This window comes from Scophthalmus maximus, chromosome 15, assembly GCF_022379125.1.
Source record: "Scophthalmus maximus strain ysfricsl-2021 chromosome 15, ASM2237912v1, whole genome shotgun sequence".
Taxonomy (NCBI): Eukaryota; Metazoa; Chordata; class Actinopteri; order Pleuronectiformes; family Scophthalmidae; genus Scophthalmus; species Scophthalmus maximus.
The window spans coordinates 4,586,379-4,606,516 of NC_061529.1; the positions used below are offsets into that span (position 1 = coordinate 4,586,379).

Here is a 20,138-nt window from a genome sequence, read left to right on the forward strand (position 1 = left end):
ATGAAGCTGAAGAAGATGGAAGTGGAGAGGGTCCCATTCGAAATCCTTCGCATTTGATTGCGGACGGATGTGCACAGAAGCGTGCTGCTCACTGCCAAGGGAGCAACAGAATTGAAAACTCCAATTCCAAACCAATTTAGGGATGTTTTGCTACTTCCAGCAGTTTACACTGAGAACCCTGAATGTAAAATAAACATACAGTGCTAATTGATGTCGTGCTGAGGTTAACTGAGGTTAAAGCATTCTCCGGGAGAAAAGCTGATCATTCCCGTAGAAGGCACAGAAACATAAGGATCAGCGTTGCTCTTATCTCGCCGAGTCGAGACAAAATATGAAAGCACAGTGTTATAAATTTAAAAAATTTTGTTTTTTTACCCGGTTCTGGCGCTCGAGCTGTTTTTAATAGACGTGAACTCTGGAGAATGTCCGAGGAGATCGTCCCCACGTTGTGGATGTTGCAAATGTGAAAAACGTTGCTAATGTGACCCACGATCCAAAATGGAAGGAAGGAGCTTGGTCCAAACTGTACTGTACGTAGTAGGAACTTTTTAAAAAATATGCAATATAGCAGATAAAAACACCTGTTTATCCTTTTAATTATGCTAATTTGATTTGTCTCCAAACGCTGTATATGGTAAGTATCACAGCCTGGGGCTTTTTTTTTTTTTCTAATGGAACTTGTAACCCCATAAAATAGCAGACGATTAGAGCATCCATCCATCATCCACACCCCTCGTCCTGGAGGGCTTCAGGGGGCTGGAGACAATCCCACGTGACACTGGGCGACAGGCCCACAGGTACACCCTGGACTGACGTGTAGAAAAACAACAACATTCATGTCAACTCCACACAGAAAAGGCCCAGAACCTCCCTGATCGCTCCCTCTTTCACTTTGGAGAGACACGCCCCCCCCCGACCTCGCAGCAAATTATCACTTGTAGGCAACACCATGAGATTTTTCCACCATTTTCCGGGGATGATTGATGAGCACTATTAGCGATAACTTAGCATGCATGATATTTACATCTCATCATACTTGGATTTGCATTTTCATTCCTTGCCACGGGGGAAGGGATTTCAGCGTCGGGGCGTGATTCATGCTCTCGTACATTTACTGTGTCCTCAGAGAGTGTGTGTGTGTGTGTGTGTGGGGGGGGGGGGGCCTTCTTTTTTATGTTCAACAATTCTTCGCTTACATTAATGCAACGCGACTTCAAGCTGGCCCCCCGCGGGGATTAAAATACATCTTGTTCAGGGACAGTCGGAAGAAAAAAAAGCCTCCCGCAATGTTGGGGCAGGGGAGAGGATGCTGGAGTGCTTGGACTGAGCTTCGGGGGGTTTGTTTCAGTGGTGGTGGGATGTCCCCGCTATTTCGGATCACTAATCAGCTCGGTAATTAAGACGAGTGTGAACAAGTGCGTGAAATGAATAATTCACCGGCAGCTCCAGGGCCACGCTACATGTTTCCTCCGTGCGCCCGATCGAAACCGTCCAATCTGTCACAGGGGAGCGCGGATGTCAGAGACGCGTCAGAGCCAATTTGGATTAAAGCCCCTCCCCCCCACCACCCCTCTAGGAAGTGGGAAGTGCAAGGACAGGAGGAGGTAGGTGTAATGTCACCGCTAAGCCCCCTAAAGCCCAGCAAAGTAAAGGCTAATTATAAGACACGCACATATATCCGCAAAATGTTCCATCACTTCCCTGCGAGTTCCCATAACCTACTTTCATAAAGAGACCGCTCGTTCGTTGAGTGCCCTGCGCTTTTCGTGGGGTAAATACTGCACTTTCTCCGGTCTTTCTTTAAACAGTCTCTTTAGGCCCATTTAATCCTGCGTGTAATTCACGGCCCTTCGGTTACGCGCTGCACAGAGACGTGAGCTGCAGGTCGACCTCCGGCGAGAGGGAGAACACAAAAACAAATATTAAAACACACCAAATCCCTGCGATGAACCAAATTGAAATTGTAATTTAAGCACAGCTTGATTACTGATTGTGTGTGTCCCCCCCGGGCATCAGTATCCAGAGACGCCGACATGAAAGGTTGGGCTCGTTCACATGAGCCGCCGCAGCCCTCCGAGAGAAATCCATTCTGAATTATTAAGCGGGCGACTCGATGATATTTACCATCTTGGGGAAACTTTTGTGTAGTTGAGAACAAATGAAGCTCTATGACATCTTCCAACGCAGCTGGAACAGTTGAGACTCGGCCAGATTGTGATACTTCCTCCAGCAGAACCTAAGTGGCCGGTGCATTATTCATGGCTTATATATCTGCCGCCATCAATAATACAGGAGAAGTCATTAACTATCCACACACAGACAAAGTGGAGAAACCGGCGATAGTAACAGTGGAGGGCTTCGGAAAGTTGTCACAGTTTCTTCTCGTGAGGACAAAAAAACGGGTCCTTCTTTGACGGACACGTGGGCCAGCGCAGCGGGAAATGGGGCAGAAGTGACCTATTCTTATCCGCGCCGGATTCATCCGGCGAGGGGGCGGCACATGATCAAGTTGCCTATACCTGTTTATTTTGACTGCGTGAAATAAATGACACCTTGGTTCAGGAACAGACGGGTAAAGGGAGACGGGGAGCGTCGCACTGCTACACGAGGCAGTGGTCTCAATACGCCAAATCGGGTCAGTCGGTATCTTCTTCTCAGACGTAGGGTTTGTGCACGTGGTTCTTTGGGTTTAATATCCCATCGTCACACATTCATTTGCGAAAATTCCCACCGATGCAAATCTTCGTCTTTCTCTTCCTGAACCTTCGTCTCGCACAAGTCCTCCTCAGAGAGACGACGAGACACGACGCCGGGTCGGATGTTCCGCCTGGAAGCAATCGGATGGCGATGTGGGCCAAAAGAATCCTGCGGGTCGGACACAGACTCACGGAGACCCACAGAGGTCGTTGTGTGTGAGGGGGAAGAGCTGAAAGTTTTGTCCTCTTAAGGTCTGTAAGTTGGACTCATTCCAAAATACGCAAAGTTACGAGCAGGCCCGGGGGAAATTAAGATGCATATTGATAACAGCAGCGCGGGGGGGAAAGAAAAACAGGTGCTGCTTTTGTCATAGAAGTACAGAAATTGGACAGATAATGGAGCAGCGGTAAATGGACGGGTGGGGGCAGGCTATGTTTAGCTCATACATGACGCCACTTGCCGTGTGCTCGCGGGGGCTTGTTAGGGGGGAGCTGGTATTGTCATGGCCAGAGGGAGGAACACGAACCTGGGAACAGGCTCGGATTAGCTCGGAGGGCACACTAAGAGGAATGGGGACGGACTGCAGCCAATCAGATCACCACTAGAGCTAAAACTTGATATGCCACCACTTCATCAATGCGAGCAGCCATGCGTGACAAAAGAGTCTGAGCAACGGACAAATGCACAGTATTGAAGAATCAAACTGACGACAGTCACTTCACCAGGAACAATACAGGAAGAAAATCTGAATCTGCATGAATTTACATTTTAATGTTTGGCCGAGATGGTGAGTATGTATGTTTTTTAATTGTCGTTCAAGGGATAATGTAAGGTTTATAGAGCATCAGTGATGTTGCTATGGCTACCAGCAGTCTGGTAAAGGCTGTGATTGACAGTTGAGAGAAACTCCAGAGAAACAATACGGATGCTGCCAGCCAATCACAAACAAGTGTTCTCGGCTTCAATTCTCTCTTAAAAATGGTACATGTTCTTTTCTTTCTCGTTTCCCTTTTCACGCTCTGAAACCCCGGAAAAACACATTTGCCAAAAGATTATTTTCTTTTTTAAATGGAGTTAAATTGTATTAACTCCAATTTGCCAGATTTTTGTGCTCTGCAAATGCAAATGTCTGAGGATAATTGCATCCCTTCAAAGCTTGTGACCTAGAAAAAACAACAATGCTGATGATGATTATGTTGATAATAATAATAATAATGGTGATGATGTTGATAAAAACGGGTTCACTGCAGGCTTTAACCTGAGCTGAGTCCAGTTGTGTCTTTTTAAATCAAACTTTTGTTCTCATTCAATGTGGACCGACCGTACTAGAGCAGCCAGATGTAACGGAGCCTGATCAATTATTCAAATGTTGAAACGCTCCTTGAAAAGTGAGACAACTTGTTTTGGTTTGGACTCATTTCTGTGCAGAAAAGGGGAGGGGAAGAAAAAAAATCTCTCTTTTTTTCTTCTTCCTCAGTCGGAACCACAAAGGAAAATTAGCACAGTGGAATTCTGAAGCATTTATCTCTCTGCAGTTCGTCGCCTGGAGCCAGTTGAAATATTCAGTCGGTTTGGGTTCCCATCCAGACAAGTTATACACAGATATGTCTTCAGTGGATCAGCCAAACTTTTTTTCTGTTTGAAACCCAAGAAACAGGCTGGACGTGAAACTTGATTAATTCACCCATCGATGAAACATCCACCACGTTTCCCTCTCGGCCTTTGTTTAACTTCCTCTCCGTGGGGATTGTGGCTCATTCGGTCACTGTCTTGATCTTTATCTCCCTCTTTTGCACAGATTATCTCTGTACATGGCAGCTCGAGGGGTAAATATCACCACCTGTAAACGCAGCAGCATCAAACTGAACAGCTTCAATGTCCCCCCCCGGGAAATATCCTGTCTCCACAGACCTCTGTCAGGCCTTTGTCCTCAGCCTCGTCCCCTTATCGGCGAATTACAGTCTGCGTCTCGTGAGCGATCGAAACAGCCCGCGCAGAATCACTTAAAGGGAAAATGACATACTAAAAGATTTAGTCCACATTATCACCTCAGGTCTCGGGGCTCATATATCGATTTGTCATTAACGATATAGGACTCGGGCGAGCGCGAACGGGGACACGCTGGAGGACTCTCCCTTCTCACTGAGATGAACCAGTCGAACACAACGCTAATGGCTCAGCGTTTGTGGAGCAGAAGTGGATGACGGTGTCACGATACGTTCAGAATCTAGTCATAGCAGAATTGCAATTTTTTCAGTATTCAGAAATTATTATGAATCGCATATGCAAGTTTGAAAACGTTTTTTTAATATTGTAATGAAGCCATGATGTCATCATGATTTAAACCATATGCTGAGGAATAATTGGTTAAATCAAATTAGCTGTAGATTGTGTCTCTAATCTTATTGGTTCCAAAAGTCAATGCATTACTACACTATATGATGTCATTAACTGACTTCATGGTGACAAAATGATGATGTCATTCCTACCATATGATCATAAATGATCATAAAGAAATCTTTAGGTTGTGTCTATAGTTCTACAGGACGCAGCGATGCCTCGAAACAAGCATTTCGGAACTATGCATGATGTAATTTTGTTTTCGACTTCTTCGTGACATTCATCATCATATGACATCGTATGATGGGAAATCATTTCCTGATCAATAAATGCTTTAAATTGTCTCTGTATCATTTGCAGAGATATTTGGGAAAGTGTGTTTTTTGATCAGACCATATTTTTGCTGACCTTGACCTGGTCCAAACGTTACTCATCTAGTCACCAGCCCACTAAGTTGGACAGAAAAATCCCCTAAGGATTGTTGAGCTATTTTGTCCACAAAGACACAAACAGGGGTAAAAACTACAACAGCCACAGTCCAGAAGACCGGAACTCTAAACCGGTCACATATCAACGCTGAACCAGAACATCAGATGATGAGGAGAGATAGAAATTTAGCTGCACAGCTTAATTTGCTCTAAGATCCAAAAATGGAAGCAGCTACTGTAAAAGAACTCGACCGTCATTGGTCACTGTTGTTGAGCGGTTGCCAATGGCAACTCAGTTGTCGTGCTCAACACCTTTCGGGGTTGAAAGGTTTGTCTATAATAAATAAGTGGCTCCTCTCCGGTGAGGTTCATATCTGCCCCGCTGGTCTGCAGCTGGATGTCACGCAGCAGGACGGCCCGTGGACACAATGGACGCAGACTGACAGTCGGTCTCATTACGGAGACACCCAGCAGGGAGGAGGAGGAGGATCCTCCCGCCCCGGTGTCTGACTTCTCCTCTTGCTCCCACTGGCCTCGTGCACAAATCAAACCGACCCCTGCCGACAACATCGACCCTCAAGATCGAGACGAGTCTTTTAATATTCGTCCTTGTGCAGTACCTGCTCTCCGTCTGTCCTCATTAGCTCGGGGGGGGGGGGGGGTTCGGGGGCATCTTGGATGAAAGGCTTCCGGAGAACCTGTCTGTGTTAACTTCAGAGGCAGGGCGTGCGAGGACGTCTACCAGGCTCAGGATGAAACGCATGCGCGACACTAAAAAGGTAGCGAATGGGAAAAAAATCCTCGTGAATTCATCAAACATCACGTCGACAAGCGTTTTCCGCAGAGCTCGGAGGGAAACATTGAGTTAAAATCTCCTCTGCCGCCTCTGATTTATCTCTCCTCTCGTGGCGAAGAGGGCAAATGACTAATTTTCTGCCACAATCTGCGACTTATTCCTTTGCACACCCACACACACACACACACACACACACCCAACCACACACACACACACACCCTCTTGACTATAAGCTTCCATTTCATTAATCACCTTTTAATTGCCACTCAACATGCTGAGGTGACAGAGCGTGACCCAGATTGCGTTTAGGGTCCTTGTGCGACACACAAGACGATGGCCCTTGACTCTCCCTCTCTGATGTGACTCGCCGAGATTAACGCAGACAAGTTCGGTGGACACGCAAAAACCCTCCGACACAAATCTGCTGGGGGCAGACAAGAGCCGATCGGGGTCACTTACATTTCTGCTCATCTTCTGTAACTGAAATTGACTCGAGACGTGAAATTGATTAGCATCTTGGCTTAGATACAGTCACGTGACCCCCCCCCCCCCAAAAGAAGGGAGGAGGGTTGGAGATTTAAAAACGTTTTTTAGATGAGAGCAGCAGAAAGGTCAAAGAAAAAGATGCACGAGCAAAGAGAGGAATCATGAAGAGTGGGTGTAATGATCTGAAGCAGCGTTTGTGTCAGAACACACACACACACACACACACACACACACACATGTGGTGTGAGGGAGGGGACGGCTGACACGCATCTGGGATGGATTCCTCGTGGGGTCCAGTATCTAAGAGACCTCTGCTGCTCTGCACAACATCAAGAGGGAGTTGGTTGCCATGGCGGCAGGTGGTTCAACTCTTTCTCCATAAAAGAGAGAGAAATGTTTCACAATGACAGAGAGAGAGAGAGAGAGAGAGAGAGAGAGAGAGCGTTGGTTTGTGCCAGTGTGCCAACAGATAACAGCGATGATGGCGCAGATTTTAAAAAATCCCAGACGGAAAACAGACAAGATCTTAGGAAATGATAGAAGTAGAGAAGAGTTTTCTGCTTCAGTTTATATCCAGTGCTGAAATGTAAAAGCTACAGGTGTAGGTTTAAGGTATGTCACGGAGAAACGAGGGTTCCAGTGCCCATGACTTCCTGCATCAACGTCAGACAGAAACAAATAATGCAGCAGCAGCTCAGGCACAAACACTCAAAGCCAAACTTTAAAGCAAGCACAATCCAACATTTTATATCTATAATGTGGTGCTTTTTCAGCTCAACATTGCCGCTCACAGTAACTTCCAGCAGGGGCAGGATGCTGTTATAAATATATCTGAAAAATGTGAAGCATCCCGACCTTTTGGCCCAAAGGAAATACCACGGTCCTTGTTTCTCCGTTTTGTCTAGTCATGTTGCACCAATTTCAATTTTTGTTTTTCATCTTTCTACTGCAGAAATGGTCACGTTGTGTCAAAAGGCCAATCTCCCAGCAGTGAATTATTCATTTCAAAATTGGAGCAGTGACCAATCAGATTTCGGAGGAAGACATCGCCACAACTTTGTCTATACCTCCTTGAGTTTTCTACACTGGGACCATTTCGTCAAAGGACCAATGGATGCATTCGGTAAATCTGCAGGATATGGAACACGCTCTCATTTTGTCCCTGGTGAGCAATGTGAGGAAAAACCCCGAAGCCTCAAAAGATGCCCCATCCTCGATCCTGCCAGCTCCGAGCTCTCGGCCATCTGTCACGGTTCTGTGGGCGGCAGCTTCAGATGAGGGGGTCAGGAATAAGCAGGTGCCACAATGGAGGCCAAAAATGAGGCCGGATAGGGGCTCCAATATCCCTGGTACCAATGACTGATCTCTAAAAATACTGCCTCTCTTTTTTTCAATTTTAGATCCAAGAAGGTAGAAGCAGAGAAAAGGTCATCAACTTTTCAAGTGACGGCAATTTGATGTGAGTGACACGTTCAACCCCCCTCTGATTTTCCCATCAATTTCACAATTGCCTCTGTAGATGTGAGGCGGCACACTATCACGCCGTCATCTCGAGGAGATGATTGGACAGGAGGTCTGTTACAGGTCCTGTAAGATACTCTGGAGTGAGTGTGTGTGTGTGTGTGTGTGTGTGTGTGTAGGTGTGTATTCACCTTTTTTGGTTTTCTCGTGGAAACCAGGAGACACCATATCTACTCCCCCGTGTGTGTGTGTGTGTGTGTGTGTGTGTGTGTGTGTGTGTGTGTGTGTGTGTGGGTGTGTGCATGAGTGTCAGTACTGAAGAGCGTCTATATCCAGCTCTCCATCCTCCCTCTTCCCTGGAAGCTGGACTGTGGAGGTGCAGGCTGCTGGTGCAGAGGCACTGATACAAACCCAGCTCTGCCTTCTGAGGCCTTCCTGCCCACGACAACTCAGATTCAAAAATAGCATCTCCTGGTTCAACACTACGGGCCTGCAACTGTGCTCTCAATGAAGCACATAGCTTCGGCAGCAGGGCCCTGTGTCATTGTCACTGGAGCTGTCGAAGCACAAGGGAATGGTTGCGAGTCCACCAGTGGAGGAGTTTCCCTGTGTGGACACGAATGGTCAAATGATGCCAGAATCTCTGTGCGAACCAGGGTTATCGTTTTCGAAGGGGAAAAAAACAGATGTGATAGGAGCAGTTTCCTGTTGATAAGGAGAAGATTGCTGCTGCTGCTGCTGGTGCTGCTGCTGGTTGTCCACTGGTCGTGAACAGAATTACAAGCAGAGCTGCCTCCTGACAGCTTTGCGCACCTAAAGACAGCGGAGTTGCAGACGTGCACGTTCATCCTCTGCGACTCAGGGGTCTGACTGAAATGTGAGCTGGAGGTTATTATTCTACAGAACCCACCAGGTCACTGTCATGTGCATTACAAGGATTGAAATCCAAGGCAACAACGAAACAACGGCTCCGTGTGTCTGTGCTGTAGCTGACAAGACAGGGGGAAATCTTTTTCAAGGCGTATACTTGTTGCTCAGCTCAGGGGACACACACACACACACACACACACACACACACACACACACAGTGAGAGAGGGAGAGAGAAATAGCGAGAGACGCACTGATTGGAAAACAAATAAAGCATTTTGCGTCCTTAGAATTTTACGCACGTACCTTGTGCAGTTTCCACATTGCGCCCAGAGCTTTGACCTCGTGTGTGCCGTGCTTCCCTTCCTCCAAACACTGGTAGCACACGGGCATCTTACACTGCACACAGTACATGCTCAGGTTCTCCAGCTCGTGCTCTGTGCAGGTGGAGATTTTGCGCGGACTCGTGCGGCGACTTATCCGCCCCTGCGCCGGCGGCACCAGGCGATGCTTGGCGAGGGGACCGCGCGGCGGGTGGCACCGCAGGCGGCACGGGTCGCAGTAGAAGACGTCGCACTGCTCGCACATCGCCGTGGCCTCCTTCGGACTCTTCTCGCAGAGCTGGCACTTGAGGGCGGCCGCCTTGCTCTGCTGGTACCTGTCCACGACCCCCTCGAGCACCCGGTTCTTGGGGAACCCGCGGAGACCCCGGTCGTCCAGGATGAGGCTGCGGTGACACTGCGGGCAGGTGATGCAGGAGTTGCGGGGGATCGGGGGCAAGGAGCCCGGCTGCGGGAGCAGGTGCTGCTGCTGCTGATGCTGCTGCTGCTGCTGCGCAGGAGGCTGCAGGACAGTCGGGGGGAAAACCCGCACCCCGTTTGGCGACTTTTGGCAAGGGGTGGTCGGGGCGCTCACGAAGCCCCCGTAGGAACCGTATCCACTGTCCGCTTCGCTGTACAGGCTCATTTTATCCAGATCCAGGTAGTCGTAGTCGGAGACGCCGGAGCCGGAGGCTCGGCTGCTCTGCGGAGACTCGGCGTCGGGGGTCTGCACGAGGATATTCCGCGCACACGCCTGGCAAATGTTGTGGGAGCACGGCAGAATGATGGGCTCCCGGAAAAAGGAGCCGCAAACTGGGCATTTTAACTCTTCCTCCATTTCGTCCATGGCTGCGGGGCTGAGAGAGGTGAGGGATTCCTCTTTGGCAAACAAACCAACCAACAGACAGGCAGGACAAGTCACAGCTGATCCGTCGGCTGCTGCTCGGCTCGTGCGTAAAAGCGGCGCTTCCCCGACGCGTCCTGCTGCGACTACAGGCTCCAAGTGCAACCTTGACCAGAGGAGAGGAGGAGGAGGAGAGAGGAGGAGGAGGCAGACTGACTACACCGATACCGACTCACTCCTCACCAATAAGGGAACAGCGTCAGCTCATGACCGGTTACTATTGGACCGCCAGTGGATTCCAGACGGCCATTGGACAAGTCAGCTGTCAGTGTGGAGCAGAGAGGTGTCCGTTAATGAGCTTTACACAACACACACTATGGTGTAGACAATTACTGAATCAGCATTGGGAGATTAATAGGGAAAACAATTCATGATCCTGCAGACATGATAAATAATCTGCAAATTATTTTGTGGATATAAAGAAAACCAATGAGTATATTTTTGGATTGTTTTAAAGGGGGGTCACCTAAGAGGATTAGTCTAGAGGTGGGATAAGGATTCAGAGTATTAAGTTAATGAAGAGCATCACCACAACGTAAACAATGTTCAGTTATTAGTGACAAAAGTGCAAAAGAGTTTTTCAGTTAAATTCACTATAAATAATGGTTTCAGAATTAAACATTGTTCCATATGATTGCATCATTAAAACTGACTCCACCACTGATTTTTTTTAAAGAAATATAATATATTTTAAAAGCTCCTTCAAGGCTCCTCCATATTTTTCTTCATGCAAAAATCATTATCATCTAATTAACTTGTATCCTCAAAGGGCTGCAAATAATCATCATTTCTTATTAGCATCTTTCCTGTATTGACTGATCACTTGACTTGTTTGTCAATTGGCATAAAAAAAATATATATATAAATAGCCCCTGGTGGCATCTTTATATTGTCTTGTTCAGTTCAACCAAAAGTCAAACACTCAAAGAAAATGTAATTATATTGCAATAAATTAAAGTAACTTCACATCATATCTGATGATATTATTCCTTGATAAATAAATAAAAGGGTTTTGAATCTTGTTATTATTAATTTTCTGTCCACAGATTAATGGACTAATCATTTGAGCATCATACAACTGTCTGATAATAAGCCGAGTAAAACATATGGTAGTTCTTTGTGAAATATATTGGTAGAATTATAAAGACGAGACTGAGAGGGACAAGAAAACACCGTCTTAACTTATTCAAACCAAACCAGCTGATGCACAGTTTGGATCTGCAGAGTTTGAGCTGTGTTTTATTTGAACAGCTTCTTCTTCTTCTCTCTCTCGGCTGCAGAGCTCCCTCCCGGAGGAGGAGGAGATGGAAAACATGGAAAGTGACACCTCGAGAGATGAGATAAAGCAGCGACTGCTCTCAACCGAGCTTCATCCTTCAGTCCATGCTCAGTCAGAGCCATTCCTCCATTTCCACGGCCGCATACCTCAGTCACCTCCGAGACGTCCATGGCAACGAGAGCTCCCCGGCTCTATAGTCCTCAGCGTGGCTATTGATGGGGGGAAATTAGATGAAATAATCTCATTCAACGGAACGCCTGGTTTCTGGGATCTGAGTGAGGCCACTCAGTGTGATTACATTTGCATATTTTTTCCATAGCAGTTTAAAGACTGGGGAGGAACATCAACGTCTTCGTCTGGTAAAGATATAATCAGTTTGGCGTGTGTCTGATAAACACATTGAAGTGGAAATAGGAATAATCTCCCTGGGATCTGTGAAAGCTGCTGCTGATACAAGGCGAATCTAAAAGACAATGTGAATTTCAGATCTTTGTTGAATTAAACAATGAAGTGTGCTCTTCATGTTCTAACCTCTTCCAGATCTTTCTGTGTTGACGATGTTTCAGCTCATTATTCCCCCGAGAAGATACACAAACAAATGGCAGATGTGTCCGTGTAAATCTTTGCCTGAATCAGACCAAATCTAGTGTTGATTCGCCTCAAATGTTTGTCAGCTATTTTTGAACGTGAGGTTTGCTGACGCCTCCGTCATGATGACATTGTCCTCTGTGTAAATCTCCTCAAGCTCGGGGGGGGGGGGGGGGGGGCACACTGCCACTTCCTGTTTGAGCGGCCAATCTCAAACAGGCAGCTCTGAGAGAAACTTAGATGATCCCATTCCAGAAGGTTCCTAAGTCTGAGAGTAAGCTCCTGTTTCTGAGGAACACAAGAGACGTGGTATCATGGGGACAAATTTGTGAAATTGTTGTAAGTTGGGCCTGCCAACTTACAACACTTTTGTTTCCATGCAAAAATCCCATTATATTTAGACCAATCTACTTCAGTTGCCCCCCCCTCCCTCACCCACATAAATCATGTTGCCACCGTAGACTGTAAATCGTCGCTCTACTTCCTCTCACTGTATGAAAGCGAAGCCAAAATATCCCAGATTCGGGCGCTGCCATCTGTTGATGTCGTTTGGAGCCAGATAGCCCCTGATGGCGAGCCACGGATATCGAGGTCCCGCCCATACACACCATCGACCAATCACGAGTCAGTATCAGCTGTCAATCGTGACGTCTCAGCTAATGTTTATAGCATCAAATAACTATTTTAAATCAAACGTATAATAAACAAAAACACTTGAACATACTGTACATCATTGTGATAAGAGCTACATAAAATGACAGAAACCCTCTTTTGGAAATTTGGAAATGTCATTTGACTTTTTTGATTTGGTCCCATCTGCTAACGTGGAGGAGGCGGGGTTCATGACCTATGCTGCAGCCAGCCACTAGGGGACGATGTATATGATTTGGCATCACATTTGGGGAGTTGTCATGTCGTCCATGTTTATATATAGTCAACGGTCGACACACACACAAGCTTTCCGTTCTCAGGCGGCTAAATTTGACTTGACTCCAATTATAATCCTACGATTATTTACTTTTAAATGTAAATATTTTTACATTTTTAAATTCCGACACCTTGGGATTCGCCTCATCTATCCGGGAAGGTCAATGCCGACACTTGATTGTTGGTTTTCTAATGTCCTTTGCTGTTGGAGGTGGAGTTCACCTCTTCCTGCCTCTTATTGCTCCCCAGGGGGCTTCTGTTGCTGCCGCTGCTGAGATGGGGGGGGGGGGGGGGGGGTATCAATGAGCGAACCAGTGGATCAATGGTCACCAAGCCAACCTCTCTTATCCTCACCCAGGGGCCGGCGGGAGGTCAACTCTCAACGGCAGAGAGATGTTACACCTCGGGAGCATGGCTACGAGACAAAGAGAGATTTGAGGGAGAGATGGAAAGAAGGGTGGACTCTGCAAAGAAACACGTCTTCAGAATATTAGAAGCCTATGAAAATGAATGATAAAAACCTAATTAGATCAAAGTTTCATTGCGACAGCATTTCATTCATTTCCTCCTTTCCAATCTTAAAGACAAGGCCATTAAAAGCAGCGTATACAGGAACTCCTCTGGCTACCTGCACACCTTTCTCCACCATAGCACTCGGGCGTTACATCATACAGGGTTTTTTTTTCATATTTATTCTCGTGCTCCATTTTTTCCCTGCACCTGTTCCGATTTCCTTATACAGGAGGGAAACAAAGGAGTCCTCCGGCTGGCAACGAAGCCCGAGGTAACGAGAGCCCATTCCATCAGCAGGGAGTCCCTGCTGGATGCTGGGTACAGACAGGGGGCTTGGGAGGGGGGGGGGGGGGGAGTGAACGTATGGACGGAGGCTTTTTGAGGCACAGTGGTGTCGGGGGTGCAGGCCATAATCAAAGGAGACACGGTGGAAAACAATGCGTTATCCATGTGGGGATCTATTTCCCAACGCCATAACTCTTCAAAAGGAAAAGGGGGAAAAAATTGGAGCTGGTCAATAAAAAAAAAAAAAAGTCTCTCTCTTATTGAAGCACAAAAAGTATCTTTCAAATGAATGATCCCTAGAGACACATTGATTTCCCCGAGGCTCAACTACATCACTTGCACGCTTTATCCCACAGCAGCTCGGAACCATTCAACCGCTTCGACTGATTTCATGTTTACAGACACTGAGGTTCAGTGCCTGATTCCTCAGGTGGTTCTGGGTTCGGAGAACATTGTCTGAGTCCCTGCGCAACAGCAGAGCCCGGTTCAGTAGCAAATCCACATCCCACTTATATATAAAAAAAAAAATCATTAGGCTATTAATTGCAGCACCGATTCCCTGCAGAGTCCACTTGGTTTGGTTTGCACGGGAGACAGTAGAAAATGATGCTGCACGTGGAGGCCTTTACCTGCTCACATGTCTCTTCAGCCTCCACACACACACACACACACACACACACACACACACACACACACACACTGAAATGACGAGTGCACTTCCTCTGCTGTTGCTCTCCATTAGCAATGCAGCAGCAGCGCACAGTCGATAGTTTGCCGAGTGGAAAATCACACTCGCTCATGCCCCCGGCCCACCACTTACGGGAAAGGTTGTGTGCCGGCCGCGCAATGGAGCCCTTAAATGTACTTCGGTTACAGTTTCAGCCTCTTTTGTATTTTCACGGACAACGTGCCACCGAGAGGCAGAGCGCCAAATCCAAATCAACGGCTAAGAACTAAGAAACACATCATCGTGGCATTCCTCTTGTTTCGGGTTCCCTGCAATAAAAGACTGTCATATTTGAACACATCAAATTTCTACAAAATTTTTCATTTTCGCTCAACTTGATGAAGTTTCCTGAACTAACGCACACAACAATCTGTAAACTTCATCACTACACTATTGTCAGGTGGGTGGCCTGATGCAAAAACCCCCATGTTGCGTGTGCAACGTTGCAGTTTTACCCAGAGGCCATGTTTTCATAGCCTGTGATTTATATTTTCTCTCCTTCCCTTCCCACGTCTTGATATTGAGACAAAAAATACACTAAAATAACCGCAGAAAAAAAAGGCATCTGAACAGCGTGTTGACTGTCATTAATCCTGGAATATATTTCCATTTAGTAAAAGAAGAAAAAACCCCATAAACCCAAGACGTCATTCCCAGTTTCACCCCGAAGGCCTAATTTGGAACCATGAAAATGCATCTTTCAGGTCACACGTGAAAGGCACAGATGGTGCTGAATCCGTAAGCACAAGTTAATTCGAGGTAAAGCCGAAGATGCTGCACGGCACCGAGATGTCAGGCGGGTCGGAAGAGTGGCGCTGCGCTCTTGTCACCCCAAGGTGCCCGCTCTGCTGCGGCGATTCCGTGACAGCAGATGGTTATAATGTAGGAGGTGTTGCACAAGGGGAAGGTTTGCAGGAGGTGAATGTGGCGAAGTGACGTGATCAGCACATTCACAAGTTTGACCTCAGGAGCTTCTGAAGGTCACGCGAGGCCGCGGGCTGCGAATGAGCCCACGTCGGCCCAAGTATTCACAGGGATTAACTCCACGTTGGATGATTCTACAGGTCACGGTGTCGATCCAGTGCTTTCGCTCAGTGCCCAGGCGGGAGGATGTGTGTCATGTACGCACAGGGTGGCGAGGAAAGGTTTGCAGGTTGGGGTGGTGGACGGGTGAAGTCCAGCTTTCATGCAGGACAATGGACACGACCTCCTGTCACATTAGTATTAGTTTGTTCATTTAGTTCATGCTTTAGTCTAAACCACCTCGTTCCAATTAAGGAACTGGTGAAGACCCCTTCCTGGAAAACATTTGAGATGAACTGGCATGTGAACTGCGATCCAGGCTCCGTCGTCCATCATAGATATTTGACCTCACCAGTGCTCTCGTTGCTGAACTGGAGGTCGAGGCAATCGACCTAATCGAAGTCAGGATGGTTTTGATAAATTGCCGGTCTAAGAGATTTTGACCTAAATGTCTAGACATCTTTTTGCATATTAACATCCCTTTTTTACCACAACATTCTTACAGACAGTTCTTATTCTCCACATTTCTAGATCTTCAGCCGAAAACAAAAGAAACTTCAACACGTGCTGTGCAATTTTGGCCCTAGTAAAACAATCCATTCTCCCAAAATTACACTCACTTCATCCTATAAAAACACAACTTTCCTTACGCCTCAGCCTAGTAACAAACCCCTGTTTGCCGCATTTCCCTGCTGAGAAGCCATGTTAAGGCGGGAGACACAAGGAAAGGTCATTTGTTTACCGGGATACCACCAGTGAACAAATCTGTCCTATGGGAAAATGACGTGTGTAGCTGAAACCTGCCGTGCACATGGACGCCCGCTGCTGGAGCGGTGAGCAGGAGGAGTTTTGCAGGAAATCCGACGCACAACCATCAAAGAGTTTGGAGTCTTGTTCTTACAACATCTTCAAAAAAAATCTGTTATTTCTATCAGCACTGCATTAAGAATGATGCGTACTATATGAAAATTAACAATAGAGCAAAACCTCTGTTATGCTTGTCCAAGTAATTGGATTGGAGTAATAACAGACGGATTCAAAAAAAAAAAATGTCCACATAATACTGGTATCACTAAGCTCAAACCTTCAACTCTAAGAAAAGTGATGTTTCTCTAATGAGGCTGATGGTTGTTTTGTCTGAGGCCTGTTAGCAATCAGGGGCATTTTTAAGATTTGAATTATGAATAATTTCAGAATCTGTTGATATGAACTCGCGATTAATTAGGACGCTGGCTGACTCATTTCAGAGAATTCCAGTCTTCATTTCTGGGGGTTTTTCTGAAAAAAAATCTTCAACGATAGTTCAACGGGGGCATCTTCATAAACGGACAAGTCACACAATGTGTTGGGCACGCCGACAGCTCGACGCACCGCCAGGTACCATGTGACGAGATAAACCTTTCTGCGTCACGTCCGAGAGTGTTTGTTTGTAATCAAAGGACGTCTATTTTTTGCAACGGAAAGGGGATTTACTCACGTACTTTTGCTCTGGGCAAGGCGCTTGTTACATAAAAACATATTTTTTGAAGGGGCTCTGACGAGTGTGTGCGCGTCCGCGTGGGTGTCTGTCCGCGGATGATGTGTCGCTGCGAGCTTCCCACCTCTTCGCTGCTCATGCCAGTTTCCGCACGCTTGCCCGTCCTGTCCTCCCACAGCTTCCGACAATCCAGCCTTTCCTCTCAGACTCCGGGAGAGGTTTGCATCATCTGTCTCTGAGTCATGAAAGGTCTGACTGAGAGCTCTCCACCCATTGGACGGTACAAGCCGTCAAGCCCCCATGCCTACGGTTCTTTATCTATTTTTGTCTATTTTACTCTAAATTGACCATAATTCACCAGATGAACACCGTGCTGTATTGGAGAAGACTTGAAACTAGAGATTGAGAACCACTGAGTCCTCAGGAAAACGTTTACTGGCGTCGCAGATCAAGTGAGAAGTAAGAAGAGTCATTTTCTCTATAGACTTCTATCGAAACTGACCCTTATCCGCAACCAGTGGAGTCGCCCTCTGCTGGTCATTCCGGAGAATACAGGCTTCGGGGCACTCTCCGCACTGGCTTCATTTCCCAGACTACGTCCATTTTTATCTACAGTCTGTGCTTGAATGTCACTGAGACTGGTATTCAGAAACAGAGCAGTTTCCTGCCAGATTGGCCAAAAAGGCGCCAGGGTTTCTATATCTCTGATATCACCGTTCGTCTTTTATGCATTTTAGATCAAAGCTGAGAGTCTGGACTTTCACTCTAGACTGAGTACAGAGCCGACGCCAGGAGACCTGTGTGAGCGTCGTCATTCATTTGACCGTATGCGGAGGCTCTGACAGGCTCTATGGCACAGCGGGGCGTCCTCATCCGTGATAATATGAACCCACTGTGGGCGTTGAGCATCTGAACACACTTAGTGTTCTCACAAATGTCACCGCCACCTTCTCTAGTTTTCAACTTGGACCACAGCAGCCTGCGTGTTGCTTCCCTTTCATGATGGCGCGGCTGAATCCACTCGGCCCTGTATCTCCCAACCTGCTCATTACAACGAGCTTCGAGCTGTTTTCTCGGCTGCGCCTTTTTTTTCTTCTTCTCCAGCTCCAGCGTGGGAGTCGGGGTGGGGGGGATGAAAGCGTGGAAACAATGGGACGGACTATGTAGGATGAGAATGCAGAATACAAGTCTTTTGTTCCAAATGAATCCAGGCCTTCTTCCTCACACGTAAAACCAATTACGGGGACCAGAGGAGTTGGCATTCCCCTGCCGCTGCCTGACACATTTACAGCTCCTCCTAAAGAGGCTGCACACCGAACGCTCCTGAGCTGATCTGCAGAATGCAAAGCTCCCGTGGACCCGTTCCTGCTGCTTTGCAAGCACAACAGCACCATATGCAAACAAATGCACTTGTTATTTTTGCACTAAGTGAATGAGATAGCTGCAGGTTTTCTTTTAATTCAGCACAAAGAGAAATCAAAGGGAAATGATAGAATAGACAAAAACAAAAACCGCAGAGCAACTGATGAAGGCAGTACTATTATTTGAGAATCACTGACCTCGTTTCCTCCCCTCTGTGGAATGTTCTCCATCGCTGCATGGGCCCCTTCGTTCTCGCTCTGTGACAGAGAAATAAATTGCGGAGACGCGACGAGGAGATTTGATGGAGAAAAAAAAAGCCTGACTGTGGGAGAGAACCGAGAGAAATTATCTGGCATCGGAAAACTGCATACAAAAGTGATTCAGGCTCTTCGATGACGCAGTCAATCATGACGGAATACAAAGTTTGTTCGCCCCCGGAGAAGCCTCGGAAACTCAATCTTTTTGGGCACTGACACATTGAAATACCTCTGACTTGATGATCTGTGTCCTTCACATGCGCCTCAAGGTGCTCAGCAGATTGTGTGGTGCTGCCCGGCCCAGTGACCCACTGTCCAACTGACCCAGTTCCAACAGCGCCTCCTCCTCTGATGTCACTCAACGCCTCGTCCTTTAACTCATGGCAAGTCACAACTGTAGAGAACACACGAGAGGCTTGAACCGACACAGACTAAACCAATCATTGCGTGTTACTCTCATTTCCCAACATGACAATGGGATCATCCAATACCAATGAGGCGCTTCCCAGTCAGATTAAACCAAAACTGTCGAGGACAGAAAATACAAGCACGGCCCTGTGGCACTGACCTAAAGGCTTCCTCGGCTAATGTCACTCGTCTGCAGCCAAAACTGATGTCAGAACACTGTAGGTGATGGAGTCCTCCACCTCTGCCTCCTCTTCAGGGGCTGGTAAGCGTAACATCAATTTATTCCCCAAGATATCACACGTGCACCGAAGCCGTCGCCATTGGGTGTACAGTTCTTTAGCTCCGTGGGAGGAGAGAGACTCGTTAAACGGAGGGCCAGAGGCTCCGGTACCTCGACCCTCTCTGACCCTTCTGCAGGCGGCAGATGAGAAGAAAGGCGTCGTATGCTGTCGGATCCCCAATCAAAGTGACTCTGAGATTGGAGCAGGGGGAGAGTTTGCTCTTTCGTTCACGGGGTGTGCGGCACAAACAGAACATGGCGATCGATGATAACACGAATAAGACATGGCTGAATTATGACAAACGTGACTTAAATGAACCCTTGCGGGCAAAGTTTTCAAAAGCTCTTGTGGTGTATTTTTTGACAAAACATATGTAATGATAGCAGTTGATGAGGTCCACATCATTTGTACTTTGGATGATTACGTTAGGGGCCTCTTGATAACCTTTTGACCTTTCCTTTGAAGCCCCTCTAATCTTCCTTTTTACCTTGCATGACCAGATGTTGCATAATACCTTCTGAAGTCCTATATAAGTCTATGTTTTACGAGGTGTCTGCAGAGTTGTCCCTTTGGCTGGATGCTCTCCAAGCTCTGCAGTGCTTGTATTGATGCTGGTCTACAACACTCTAAACTGCATTCTTAATGTTGTCATTATATCTGAAACCTCTCAAGGCTTTTTCCATAGTCGCAGTCACAAACTTGCCCCAGATA

General features: G+C 47.0%; 1 protein-coding gene across 4 annotated transcripts in view; it reads right to left on the bottom strand.

Moving 5' to 3' along the window:
• trim9 (tripartite motif containing 9) overlaps positions 1–10,425 on the bottom strand; it is a 36,380-nt gene extending 25,955 nt beyond the window's left edge. For all 4 annotated transcript variants that reach the window (XM_035609817.2, XM_035609816.2, XM_035609815.2 and 1 more), the window contains exon 1: positions 9,383–10,425. In XM_035609817.2, the coding sequence (XP_035465710.2) occupies positions 9,383–10,243 (861 nt within the window). In that variant the 5' untranslated portion in view covers positions 10,244–10,425. The remainder of the gene's footprint in view (positions 1–9,382) is intronic.
• Positions 10,426–20,138: the final 9,713 nt, after the last annotated feature.